Source organism: Ceratotherium simum, chromosome 11 (assembly GCF_057802395.1).
Source record: "Ceratotherium simum simum isolate JZ-2026a chromosome 11, ASM5780239v1, whole genome shotgun sequence".
Classification (NCBI taxonomy): Eukaryota; Metazoa; Chordata; class Mammalia; order Perissodactyla; family Rhinocerotidae; genus Ceratotherium; species Ceratotherium simum.
This window is the reverse complement of record NC_141910.1, coordinates 28,721,548-28,736,673: the sequence shown is the minus strand read 5'-3', so window position 1 is coordinate 28,736,673 and position 15,126 is coordinate 28,721,548. Positions and strand designations below refer to the sequence as shown.

Genomic DNA, 15,126 nt, shown 5'->3' with positions numbered 1-15,126 from the left:
ACCATAAAAATGTATGAGTTTGTAGTTTGTAGTTCTGTCCTAACATAAAACACCTATCTAATTTTGAAATTTATAAGGCACACAGATTCCCTCACCGGGGGGGTGGGGAATCATATCAAAATATGGTTAAGAAATTTCTAAAATATACAAAACAGTAAGTTTTAGAAACTCTGAAAATAATCATTCTTATAGCATAATTTAAATACATATCTTTCATCTCATACTAATTACAAAAAATTGTCTCTAAGTTAACAAATTCAATATTTAAAGCTGTGTAGGCCAAAAGAGTAAGTGTTCTTTAACAATTTGTTTCAAGAATAACTTACCAATTCACGCCGTTTATCATCATCTGTAGCCTCATCTGTTAATTGTGCAAAAACTTCAGACAAAAACTTCTCATCTTCCTACATGATAAGAAATAATTACTATGAAATAGTAACAAAAGTATCAAGTTACACTCATTTATATAAATTATAATAAAAGTAGCTGAAAACCTAATAGTAGTTTCATTATGAAACCTAAAAATCCACGGTATATTCATGTTATAATTTTCAAAACTTTACTACATCATTCAATATTGTTATATATACATTAACACCTAAAGAATATAAAGAACTCTGGGGGCCGGCCCCGTGGCTTGGCGGTTGGGTGCGCGCGCTCCGCTGCTGGCGGCCCAGGTTCGGACCCGGGCGCGCGCCGACGCACCGCTTCTCTGGCTGTGCTGGGGCCGTGTCCCACATGCAGCGGCTGGGGGGATGTGCAACTATGACATGCAGCTATCTACTGGGGCTTTGGGGGGGGTGGTGGAATTTAAAGAACTCTGGAAGAGAAAAATAGATGTCCTAGATGTCATGCATGAAAACTCATTTACTTTAACTGAGAGACTCTCTAGTTCCCTCTCAGGGTCCATTTATCTCAATTTAAACATAATTCAAACAAGCTTGAAGATCTCACTATCAATGAGAAAAGTTAAATTACAAATAGCAGACTGGTGGGCCGGCCCTGTGGCTTAGCGGTTAAGTGCGCGCGCTGCGCTGCTGGTGGCCCGGGTTCCGATCCCGAGCGCGCACCAACGCACTGCTTCTCCGGCCATGCCGAGGCCGCGTCCCACATATAGCAACTAGAAGGATGTGCAGCTATGACATACATCTAACTACTGGGGCTTTGGGGGGGAAAAAAAAAATTATAAAAAAAAAACAAAACAAATAGCAGACTGGAAAAGTTAAATTACAAAGGTTGCACAAGGACACCAGTAAAGGAAACCATATGCTGGCAGCTTTAAGATCACAAAGCTTTTTAAAACACAAGAACTTGGGCCGGCCCTGTGGCTTGGTGGTTAAGTGTGCGCGCTGCAATGCTGGTGGCCCGGGTTCGGATCCCGGGTGCGCATCGAGGCACCACTTCTCCATCCATCCTGAGGCCGAGTCCCACATACAGCAACTAGAAGGATCTGCAGCTATGACATACAACTATCTACTGGGGCTTTGGAGGGAAAAAATAAAATAAATAAAATCTTTAAAAAAAAAAAAAAAACAAAAAACACAAGAACTCATAAAATATTATATATAGAAAACCCTAAAGAATCCACCAGAAAACTTTTAGAAGTAATAAACGAATATGGTAAAGTTGCAGGAACCAAAATCAACATACAAAAATCAGTTGCATTTCTGTACACTAACAACGAAGTAGCAGAAAGAGAAATTAAGAATACCATCCCATTTACAATTGCAACAAAAAGAATAAAATACCTAGGAATAAACTTAACCAAAGAGGTGAAAGATCTGTACACGAAAACTATAAAACATTTCTGAAAGAAATTGAAGAAGACACAAAGAAATGGAAAGATATTCCGTGCTCTTGGATTGGAAGAATTAACATAGTTAAGATGTCCATACTTCCTAAAGCCATCTATAGATTCAATGCAATCCCTATCAAAGTTCCAACAACATTTTTCACAGAAATAGAACAAAGAATCCTAAAATTTATATGGAACAACAAAAGACCCGAATAGCTAAAGGAATCCTGAGAAAAAGAACAAAGCTGGAGGTATCACACTCCCTGATTTCAAAATATACTACAAAGCTATAGTAACCAAAACAGCATGGTACTGGCACAAAAACAGACACACAGATCAATGGAATAGAATCGAAAGCCCAGAAATAAACCCACACATCTATGGACAGCTAATCTTTGACAAAGGAGCCAAGAACATACAATGGGGAAAAGAAAGTCTCTTCAACAAATGGTGTTGGGAAAACTGGATAGCCATATGCAAAAGATGAAAGTAGACTCTTACCTTACACCATACACAAAAATTAACTCCAAATGGATTAAAGACTTGAATGTAAGACCTGAAACTGTGAAAGTTCTAGAAGAAAACATAGGCAGTACGCTCTTCGACATCAGTCTTAGCAACATCTTTTCAAACACCACATCTGACCGGGCAAGAGAAACAATAGAAAAAATAAACAAATGGGACTACATCAAACTAAAAAGCTTCTGCACAGCAAAGGAAACCATCAACAAAACGAAAAGACAACCTAACAATTGGGAGAAGATATTTGCAAACCATACATCTGATAAGGGCTTAATCTCCAAAATATATAAAGAACTCATGCATCTCAACAACAAAAACTACCAACCCAATTAAAAATGGGCAAAAGACCTGAACAGACATTTCTCCAAAGAAGATATACAGATGGCCAACAGACACATGAAAAGATGTTCAAAATCACTAACTATCAGGGAAATGCAAATCAAAACTACAATGAGATATCACCTCACGCCCGTCAGAATGGCTATAATTAACAAGACAGGAAACAACATGTGTTGGAGAGGTTGTGGAGAGAAGGGAACTCTCATACACTGCTGGTGGGAGTGCAAACTGGTGCAGCCACTATGGAAAACAGTATGGAGATTCCTCAAAAATCAACGATAGAACTACCATATGATCCAGCTATTCCACTGTTGGGTATTTATCCAAAGAACTTGAAAACACCAATTTGCAAAGGTACATGCACCCCTGTGTTCATTGCAGCCTTATTCACGATAGCCAAGACTTGGAAGCAACCTAAGTGCCCATCAAGGGACGAATGGATAAAAAAGCTGTGGTATATATACACAATGGAATACTACTCAGCCATAAGAAACGATGAAATCCAGCCATTTGTGACAACATGGATGGACATTGAGGGCATGATGCAAAGTGAAATAAGTCAGAGGGAGAAGGTCAAATACCGTATGATTTCCTTCATTAAGTAGTAGATAATAACAACAATAAACAAACACATAGGGACAGAGATTGGATTGGTGGTTACCAGAGGGGAAGAGGGGAGGGAGGAGGGTGAAAGGGATAATTGGGTACATGTGTGTGGTGATGGGTTGTAATTAGTATTTTGGTGGTGAACATGATGTAATCTATGCAGAAATAGAAGTACAATGATGTACACCTGAAATTTTTACAATGTTATAAACCAATGTTACTGCAATAAACAAAAAATTAAAAAAAAAAAAAAAAAAAAAAGAACTCATAAAATATAATAATCTAGGGCCATTTGGAGTCGAGTTTTACATGTTCTTGTGGCCCCCAAAGATATAACTAAATGACAAAACACCACAATAACTGCTTTTCATACTGATGACTCTGAGGTATTAAAAGACAGATATGCGTTAATTTTTCTAAACACTGTTTAAAAGGACAAACAGAAGAATACAGTACCCTATGATTTTATTTTCAATACAAATTTGTGTGTCCAAAGTCTAGAAGGGATAAACATTAAAATGTTAACTGTGATTATCTTTTGGTGATGGATTATGAGTGATTTTCTTTTTTGCTTATCTATATTTTCCAATTTTCTATAATAAGCATGAACTTTTAAATTACAAAGGAAAAAACTGACATGAATATTGAAATCCACTTTAGAGAAGATTTCCATCAAAACTTGCTAAAAGAAAACTGTGCTTTTAAGTTTCGGTTATCTCCAAAATTCACTTTTATGAAATACAACTTGTATTAATTTTAATTAATTAAAGTAGCATGTTCTAAAAATGCTTGTAATACGTGGTATCTGATGGTTGACAATAAAATCAAACCATGACATGTAAAGGATGTATCTCAAATACCTGCCCTTTTTCTTACTGTGGATCATCCACAAAGTGAAATCAATCCCTTAAAGCCTTTCTGAAATAAGGTGGAGTATATGAAACAATAAACAAATGAAAACTGCTAGGTATGATCACACAGAATATAACATGCTCTCCCACTAAACATTGCTACTCAAAGACACAACACAGAGATAACCTCTTTCATTAGTCTGACTCAGAATGGTGTTTCTTTTCTTATTTATTTCACTGACTCCTTTTGGACTGTATGCACTGTAGCCTGAACTATCCGCCTTCTGAGCGAGTTCAACCGCATATGTAATCTTCTACTTATCCTTTTTCCAAATACTTATCATCTCAATATTTTAGGTTTTGGTGAATAGTACATATTAACCTCTACTTACACCTTTTACAAATTTCATCTTCCTGCATCTCTCCTACATTAAATATACCTTTCCTGTCTAAAAATTTTTAACTTTTTCAGAATATTTTTATAGGAAAATAGTTCTAATTCTTTGATAAATGCAATTTCCCATTTAAATCCTTCTTACATGATTCATTATTCGTGGGCTGACAGCTAGAACTGCATAAGTATTATAGAGGCAATTTCAAATATTATAGTCTGCTAGGAGAATGCTTTCTGATTTTGAGTATTTTTTTTTCTGATTTCTAACATTATACTTGATAATATTCTACAAAAGCACTCTGTTCCAATGTACGTATTAAGGAAGCAATTGATTGACAGCTTAAAATCTATCATAAATATAGGTGGAATGTTTCCCCCTAAATCTCTGGTTCTGCAAGTAATTAAACTAGTCTCTTTATTAGATCACTTTAGTTTTTCTTTTCTATTTCATTTTAAGAGCTTTTGTTTTAACAAAATATAACTATTTTAAGTCAAATTGCATGTTATCTTCTTTTCTGGATAACATAACAAAACCTTATGGGGAAAACAGGGGCTGCTTCTATAAAGTCTGAATCAAACCTTTTCCTTTGCAATAATGTAAAAACAGGCGTGCACATAAAACCAAAATTCCAAAACCCAGAACCCATTCACCATTTTTAGAATCATATAAATGCAGAAATTCAGAATAAGATCAGGCTTTAAGAGGTTACCTAGAGATTACCTATTCCAATTTCAAATTTCACGAGACTGAGGCCCAAAGAGTGGACTTATCTGAGGCTAGCTAGTGACAGAGACGGATTTAGAATCCAGGCCTCCTGCATAATGAGGTTTTTGTCACTCCCACCACATAACAGGATAGATTTCTAAGTAGTTCAAAGTTATAAAACAAACGAAAGCAAAACACACACACGAAGTAGAATGGGCCAAATCTAATAAGATAAAATTTGTTAAATCCTACATGAGTCCAAAAATCTCTAAAACAAAACGAAGAACCATATCATGCAAACAGCTGTTTTCTTAAAGGTTTTGGAAGATTTTACATATTTAATTAGTAATTGGGATGAAAGGTTAGAAATTTCTCTTTCAGTGCTGAAATTCTATCTGCAAAATATGTCAAAAAAGAACTAAACCACTCACCCTACTGGGTTTGTTTTTAGCTCAACTCTTATCTATGAAATAGTGGAGATATATGTAATATGTTAAAATGTCAACATTTGAGATACCTGTCCTCCATCATTTCTAGTGAAAGGAAAAGTTAAAACTTCTTGTTCTGAAAAGGATCTTAATCTGTAGCTGTCTGTGTGGAAATAATCTTACTTTATTGGCTTTCAGGAATTTAATTTATAAAACATTTTTAAGTATATCTCTCAATTTGGGGCATGAGGGATTTTGATCTGCAATTAGCTAGAAAACTCAGGTTAACTAAAATCTTATGCCCCTATCATGCTTAAGAGAATCTCAACATGTATTAGGGTATATACCAGAAGCCAGTGACCAGACTAAGTGCTTTCATATAATTTCTCAGCTAATTAACCTAATTTAGGCTAGGAGTTGACTTATGTACCTTAGCACTACCTCATTTTGGTCCAGTTAGATAAAATTTCTTACATTTTCCCTTGCCTTACGTAACTCATGTAAGAGCAGGTTAATACTATTTATGAAGCTATGGATATGTATACCAGTTAGCCAGAAGGGTATCTGGAAACACCTAACACCTAGCCAAAAAAATTCTACATGGAAACCTCAGAGTTGGGCTTTAGGAAATGAGCCTTTAGAGGCCAATGGCCATAATCTTAATTACTCTCTTCTCATTACACTGTTGAAAATAGAATTCAGCATCATGGCTGGCACATAAGAGATAATTAAGTGGTAAACCCTAGATAAAAAACAGGTAGTTCACAGCATCTGGCTATTTCATAAAACACATCCCATGGACCAAAAATGAGTAAGATTTTCTTTTTTTTAATTTTTATTTATTTATTTTTTTGTGAGGAAGATCAGCCCTGAGCTAACATCCATGTTAATCCTCCTTTTTTTGCTGAGGAAGACCTGCTCTGAGCTAACATCTATTGCCAATCCTCCTCCTTTTTTTTCCCCAAAGCCCCAGTAGATAGTTGTATGTCATAGCTGCACATCCTTCTAGTTGCCGTATGTGGGATGCGGCCTCAGCATGGCCGGAGAAGTGGTGCGTCGGTGCGCGCCCGGGATCTGAACCCGGGGCCACCAGCAGCGGAGTGCGCGCACTGAACCGCTAAGCCACGGGGCCGGCCCAAGATTTTCTTTTTTTAAAGCTACACTTGACTTATATAAATATAGCCTTCACAAATAAACCTAAGGCAAAATATATAAAATGACTTACAAAGTGTTGCAGATATTTATAGATTAGTTTGCATAATCTATTCTTTAAAACATAAAAAAGCATTTATGATTTACTATTATGGATTTGGCAACCCTTCTGAAGTCAAAAGCAGCTCATTTGAAAGCTACACTTGAGCTTCTGTCACTGGGTCCTGTACATCAACTATACTGACTGTGGGTCTATTTCCAATCTCTTGAGACTGTAATTGTTTTTCTGTCAGCAAGTGAAATGGCACACTCAAGTGTATAGTATGGTTTTCAAGAAGCAGATCCCCTGTATTATAAATGGAACCTAATGTGTAAGTCCAACTTCCCTCACACTTATCATTGTGGAATAACGAAAAACTGCTAGGTGAAAGAATGATCTGGAGAAGCAAGCCCTATACAAAAAGTAAAGTAACAATAATAGAAAGGTGAATAGTGGCTGGAAGTATCATAAAATGGAGTCTGATCGCTAAGTACTAAGTCAGAGATTCTCAACTTTTTTGGTCTCAGGATCCCTTTAAACTCTTAAAAATTGAGGACCCCAAAGAGCTTTTATTATGTGCGTTATGTTTATTAATATTTACCATAGTTAAAGCTGAGATATTTAATAGCATTTATTAATTCATTTAAAAAATAAGCTATTATATGTTTAGGTAAATATTTTATATGAGAAACAACTATACGATCCAAAATTGTAAAAATTTAGAAAGAAGAGTGCTCTGTTTTACATTTTTGCAACTCTCTTTAATATGTGGCTTAACAGAAGACAGCTAGATTCTCACATCTGTTGTGATATGTTGTTTTGGTTGAAGTATATGAAGAAATTACAGCCTCACACTCACATGAAGTTGGAAAAGAGAAAATCTTACAGATCTCTCTAAAAGGGTTTCAGAGACCCCCCACCCCGAGGTCCACAGACCACACTCGAGACCCACTACACTAAGTATATAGTAGCTGCTCAATAAACTTAGTTGACTATTGATATGGAAATAACAAAGGCAGTTAAGTAGGAAACTGTGAGTACAGTATATTATCACAAGTAAAGCAAAATCTTCAAAATCATGCTTACTACAATTAGGGTATAAAGAATTAACAAGATAAACATGGTATAAAACTCCTATTTTACAACCCAAGGAGACCTCATAACATCAACCTCATATAGCAAATAATCGAATCATCATTTCCTGAAAATTAATGTTCTCAATCCTGGATGTACATTTGAATTATCTGGGAAGCTTTAAGCATACACACTCGTATATACATACCCCAATAATAACTAGGTCTCACAAAATGGAATAAAAAATACTTTTAAAAATAGCTGCTTCTGGGGTCTGGCCCGCTGGCACAAGACGTTAAGTGCACGCGCTCCGCTGTGGTGGCCCGGGGTTCGCTGGTTCGGATCCCGGGTGCACACCGACACACTGCTTGGCAAGCCATGCTGCGGCGGTGTCCCGTACAAAGTGGAGGAAGACGGGCATGGATGTTAGCCCAGGGCCAGTCTACCTCAGTAAATAAAGAGGAGGATTTGCAGATCTTAGCACAGGGCTGATCTTCCTCACCAAAAAAAAAAAAAAAAAAAAGCTGCTTCTGTTTGGGATGATGAAAAGTTTTGGAAACGGGTAACGGTGATGGTTGCATAACACTCTGAATGTACATAATGCTAAGAAATGTACACTAAAAAATGGTTAAAGTGGTAAATTTTATGTATATTCTACTACAATTTTTAAAATGCAAAAAGTGAAAAGTTAAAAGAAAACAAAAACAGCTGCATCACAGGACACCTAAAAATATAAAAGGTCACATTAAGAAATGATTCTCCTTCAGAAAACCATAAGATGAAGCCCTGTTTTCTATGCTTAATAGTACATTTAAAGTAAACAAAAGAAATCTTTCAAAAAGAAGGAATGAACACCAGCTTGAACTATTAAGAGAACTAAATATCTGAAAAGAAAATTGTGAAGACCATGTTAGTTTACTCACCTGCAACATGCTGACTATCTCAACTTTGTTGAAGAAAATAAAAGACGTAAGAGTAGAAAGAAAATTCTCTTCAAAAACGGATGGCGTAGGCAAAATGATGTCCTGAATGTACTGTACCCTGTAAGTCTGATGTATTTTTTGCCTTAGTTCAGAGTCTGTTATTGGTATAACTTCCTTAAACTTTGCAGTTTTGGTCAAAAATTCTCTATGCCTTTTTGGCTGGGCCAAAGCAGGGTCATATTCAAGGCATCCCACAACATCCATGATACACTCATCAGAAAACATTACCTCAAAAAGAGTTGCCTTATTTAGGAATAAGATTCCTCTAATAATTTCATACAAATGGTGTAAGCCTTCAGTGTTTTCTAGGTTCTCACAAGCTTGGAACAGCTGCAGTAGTTTTTTAATATAGCCTTCATTTTCCAAGGCCAGAGCCAGCTTTTCTCTACGGATAGGTGAGGAGAGAACTGAGGTAACTAAGTCAGCAATCTCTTCAAGTTTATTGAGTTCACATGTGGGCAGGTCAATCAGATGACTGGTTTCAGGCATTTCTTCAAATCGTTCTTCTTCTGATTCATCAATGAGGTCCTGTGTGACTTCCACTGATGGATCCTTACCTTGAACCTAAAAATATCCAAGTATAGCTGGTTACCTTAAAATACAAAAGAATTCAAAATTTTGGAAATCAAATCACTGAGCATTGAATTTAAGTAAAAATACCTTGCAAAGAATCAATACTAGTACTACAATCATTGTTAATTAAAAGTCAAGCCTAGAGGGGGAAAATACAACCAGGTTAGAGTCAATTATTAAAGTCTAAGTTACTGCAGATAGTTTCACCTCTAAATTTCCCAACTTACAACTTGAGGTTAACTCTGATCCTTGATAATCTGAATATTTCAGCTAATGTCTTGCACATCTGTGATGTTAAATTATGTGATAACCATGTGTAGTTGTTTAATAACTTCACTATAAGTAGTAATTTTGAATTCTGCAGAAGGTAACTTTGCTGTTGGTCCCCAAAATCACCACATATGACTTAAATCACCATCACATTGGCCTGGCAAGGACACTACTGAGTTCAAACCAAATTAAAACCCAACTCCTTATATATTCAAGAGTGAGAAAATATGATTTCTTCAAATTACTTTTGAAAATCACTTTTGTAAAAATATTTGCTTTTGTTATGAGCCTGAAACTGCTCTAAAAATAAAGTCTATTCTTTTAAAAATTGGCATTCATGTAACACCTGTGATCAAGCCTCCAAGTTCTAATATCTAGATAAAAATTACAACATAATGAATAAAGAACTGTTTTATGATTCAGGCTGACAGCTCAAGAAAAGCATGGCTAACATAAATCTTCTATGATAATTTATTCTACTTAACATAAAAAATTTACTCTTCATAGAATTTCTCTAATTCCTAACACAAGAGCGCAAGTATCCTCTCTTCTCCACCTGAAAATATCCCAAATATCTGGAGAACAGTTCCATAAATTTCCAAATCCACCAAAGCAACACAGGCAAAAATTGAGAGAAAGAAGTAGATGGATATACTGAGGCATACAAAATACTTTTCCTTCCTAGAGAGATGAGAGTACTTTTTACTTCTGAGTACTTAGAGTAGCTAGGCTTAGGTGACACACATATATAAGAAAAGTATAAGTAACAAGGTCATAAGAGTTCAGATAAAATGCCATGGAAATTCAGAGGGAGGGAAACTCCTTCTACCTCCTGGGGTTCTGGGGAGGAGAGAATATAAGGAAGGAATCATAAAACTAGTGGCATTTGAGATTTTAAGTGAAACTTCAAAGATGGGTAAGATAGGGAATAAAGGTACTCAAAGTGCAAGGAGAACAGCATAGAAGCAGAGAGATGGAAATATGTGACACGCATATGGCAAACAGCAAAAGCGGAAACGCAGATTGATGCCAGATCACGGAAAGTCAAGCTAAAACATTTGAGTTATTGCGCAGGGAAGTGAATGAGCAGAACTGTCTTTTAGAAAGTTCACCTGGCATCAGTTGTATGGGTTAAATTTGAAAGATAAGATAAATTAGGATGTTATTTCAAAGTCTACACGAACAACTGAATTTGGATAGTGATGATGGGACAGAGGAGACAGCTACAAAAGAGAGGAGTAATCACAAATGACCCTATAGTTTTAAATCTGTCATCAGGAAAACTATGGCTCCTTTAACAAAAACTGGCAACATGGGAGAGAAATGGTTAGTAAGAGTTCAGTTTTAGTAAGTTTGAGGTGTTTGAATATCCAGCTGGCAACTAAATCAGTGGGCCTACTACTCAGGAAAAAGAACAGGACAGAAGATAGATTTCGTATTACGGCAACAGTTAAAGCCAGAAGACTCTGACAGTAACCAGAGAAAAGAGAGGTGGAGTGTGAGGTGAGGAACGAAGAGGAAGAAGAATCAGAGGTTATAAAGAAAGAATAAGACGAAATTAAAAGGGTTAATTTACACTTCAAATGAATATAGTTTGCATATGTTGAAGAATAAAAGCACAGCTTCAGAGGCATTCACTAGGTTACTGCATCTTTATTTCTATGTCATCTAGCATTAATCTTTACAAGCTTCCTGGATTCTCTCCTAAACTTAACTTTCACTTTTCTGATTTGTCAATCCCACATAAACCCAAGTATCTATCTGGATGTTAACAGTGCTGCCCACCAAGTATTTCTGGTTCTCTCTCCTCTGCGACACACAAGTTCTTTGCCTCCATGAAGTTACAAGTAGCTGTGTGACTTGCTTTGGCCAATGAAATGTGGGCAAAACTGCCATGTGCAACTTCTGGGCAGAAACTTTTAAGCCAGTGCTCTGATTTGCCACCTTTCTTTCCACTTTGCATTGATATTGGAAGTATTAAAATGAATTCTCTATCCACCTGGTTCCTTGAGTGGCTCTGACGAGCAGAGACCCTTCCTCTACACCCCTACCCCTCACTAGTCAAATAGCATTACGCGAAAAACAAACTTTTGTTGTAATAAGTCACTGAAATTTCAGGATTTTGTTACTACAACATAATCTGACCTTAACATTCTTCAAGTCAGTCAACTAACTGTGCTGAATGGGTTTACAAAAAATCCACACTATCAATAGGGTTCTCAATGAAAATTTCTCTTTCCTACACTCCTGTTGTAGTCCCTTACAGATGTTGCTTTAAATTTTTTTCCCTTTTCAAGCATCAAACACTATTACTTTCCTCTTTAGCTCTCAGAGGAGAGACCTTTCTCCTTTGAAAAAGAGGCCATCAGTATTCAATCTCCTCCAACATCCTTCTCTCTCACAACTTATCTTCACTCATTTCCTTTATCTGTTTCCAAGAAAATGTCCCTCCCATTTTCTGAGGTTAAAACTTCCATACGTATTTTTGATTTCATGCTTTCTAAAAGCTCAATATATATCAATTATCTTAGCTCTTGTTTTTATAATTTCTTCCTCTCCAATGGTTCTATCATTCACCATTCCCCTTAAGATACTTATTGCTCTCTGAGCTGTCACTTTTCAGAGAGAAGTTCTGCTTTCTCATTATAAGGGTTAAGAAATGACTGAGTAATATGGTTTTTATTGATATTGAAATTGTTCTTTCAAATGTCAGCAATGACCTCCCAGAATTGAAAAGTAAAACGTATAATATACGGTTCTGTGGGATACCACGCAGTAGTTAGGAGCAATAAACTAAATGTATATTCGGCAATTTGCATAGATCTTAAAAGTAGAGCACTAAGTTGTGCAGTAGAAATTAACCTTGCTGGACCAGTAGAGTGGCCAAATCTCACATCCCTTCCAAAGGTGGAAAAGTTTGGGTGAAAATTAATAACAAATCGGGAGGAGAAATCGTAACTGAGGGCAAAGGAATGAATACATGGGTAATGCAACAAGAGAAATCCAGCATTAACACTGGTGCCTCAAGAAAGGCTCAGAGTAAGAGATGATCTTCTCTTAGCTCAATTATACCCGATGCCTGTAAAGCTGAAGCCATATGTTTACCAAGACAACCACTGCTCTTGGAACTTGACAAGGTCAAATGGAAGCCAGTAAATAAACTTGATGAGTGACACCACTCTGGGAGATATTTTGTCAAACAATATGATGATGAACTGGACCAACTGTTAATAACTAAGTGGGATTCTAGTAATGTGCCAGTATCTATTTACTCTTACTTTTCAGGTTATATCTCCAACCACCTTATGTACATAAGCTTTATGATAATACTGATATTGATGATCAAATATATTGGGAGATTGAGTCCTCAGCATGTAATGCTGATAGACAATGAGTGGCCTGAGGAAGAAGTAGATTTTGTTAACCATCAGCTAATTTCTGTGCTAAACAGTTCTGTGCAAGTTTATCATAAGGTACAAATTGCAGCACATCAAGGAGGTAAATGAGTAATCAAATTAGTGCAAAAATGTGAACAGTAAATCATGACTTTATAGGACAGATTAGTTGTTTCTTTAAATCTATCCCTACTACAGACTGGCTCCTCCAAATGTTAGGCATATTCATATTGATACTAATTGCTCAGTCATATAAATGCTATGCTAAATGTAGATGCTTAGACAAATATGATCATTTTGCTGTAAGAGAGTGTTGGCCAAGGGCCAAGGGGTGGCCTTTGCAGTACAGGATTAATCTTGCCCGAAGAAAGGTTTCGCCCTTGCCTAGCTCCTGAGAGGTAACCTCTAAGCACTCTGAATATCCTGTCTAATAAAAGTGGTTTGTTTATCTGGGGGTCTTGGGCCATACTAGATATTCTATGTGGGGAACTATGTGGTTGACGGTAGAGGTCAACCTCTGGAGGTGCTGGAAACTAAAGTCAGCCACATGGGCAGTCAGCCTGCTTACATGAAAAACCTCCAATGAAAATGCTGGACACAAAGGTTTGGGTAAGGTTCTCTGGTCAGCAATACTCCATGCATGCTGCCAAACATCACTGCTGGGAGAAGTTAAGTGCCGTCTGCACAACTATCCTGGGAGAGAAAACTGGAAGCTCATGTCTGGAACCCTCCTAGACCCTGTCCTGTGTGTCTTTTCCCACTGATAATTTTAATTTGGATCATTTTGCTGTAATAAACTATAACCATGACTATAACAGCTTTGTGGATTCTTTGAGTCTTTCTAGTGAATTAGTGAACCTGAGAGTGATCTTAGGGACCTCCTGAACCGTGTAAGTGAAAAGAGTAAGAAAAAAATTTCAGCAAAAATTTCTAGTACAAATATACAAAGACTTCAAGAATATATGTATATCCAAGAACATATATTGAACAGTAGGTGCTGAGGTGTGGGGAGGTGAGAAACAGGGCAAGGTATAATCTAATATGCTGGATCACTGGAAAATATTATCTACCACATAAATTTATGTTCTAGTAGATCTGTAAATCAACACCCTAGTTCTAAATAAGCTGTTTGTCTTCTGTTTTCTTCATCCATTCTTCAAATATATACCGAGCACATACACAACATGTGCCAATTGCCATAGTGGTACTGGAGGAGGGAGAATACAAAATAAAACAACACTTTTCAGGAATTTATAATAAATAAAAGTTAGTCTTTATATACTGCTATTAATATTCTGAATAGCCTTATAAGTATTATGGTAAAATCATCTTTCTCTCTTTTATTTTTAAAGTTTTACATCCTCCAGTGTGCTTTATTTTCATGGACCAGTTTTTTTTCCCCTTTTCATGAATGAACGCATGATTCAAGTTTATTGAATCTAGAACAGCAAACATTCGTGGATTGCATATGTATAAGTCTGCAATTGAGATCATTTTTAGGTCTTATTATCTCACTTTACAGAAAACTCTGCAAACAAAATTCAATCTCAATCCTCAGAGAGCACATAAGAAAAAAAAGGTAAAAATTAGGACCTTCTTGCCATCACCATCCATAGGTTTAAAAACAGGCAAAACACAAACGTGAAATAATAACAAAACAATTTGGATTATATTCTATGTATATTGTACAAATTAAAGCAAAATCATATTTACTAATGTTTTCAGCTGTTCATCAACTGAAATTCTTCTATTTAACAATGTATACTAATAATGCTCCAGCAATACATGATGCATAGTAAGATATGAGGTGGAAAAGAAACAAACAATCTACTTCAGTTAAGAAAAGTTTAGTGGTTTAGAGTCGTATGTCAAATAACCCTTATATGGAATGGGAAGGTTCACACTATACTTTATCACACTGTGTGGCACTGTTATTGGGAGGACCAGGGAAAAAAATGACCATGGTCAGATGCATAAAACTAACTCAAGAATCTTCAG

The 15,126-nt window shown here is 36.3% G+C and overlaps 1 protein-coding gene across 5 annotated transcripts in view; it reads right to left on the bottom strand.

The window, feature by feature from the left end:
- The window catches only part of PPP4R3B (protein phosphatase 4 regulatory subunit 3B), a 73,917-nt gene that overhangs the window by 45,971 nt on the left and 12,820 nt on the right, over positions 1-15,126 (bottom strand). For 4 of the 5 annotated variants that reach the window (XM_087436737.1, XM_004435669.3, XM_087436734.1 and 1 more), the window contains exons 4-5: positions 8,831-9,454; positions 327-404 (exon numbers count right to left, since the gene is read on the bottom strand). In XM_087436737.1, the coding sequence (XP_087292863.1) occupies positions 327-404; positions 8,831-9,454 (702 nt within the window). Of the gene's footprint in view, positions 1-326; positions 405-8,830; positions 9,483-15,126 lie in introns of all 5 variants that reach the window. The other variant, XM_087436736.1, reaches the window with a different exon arrangement.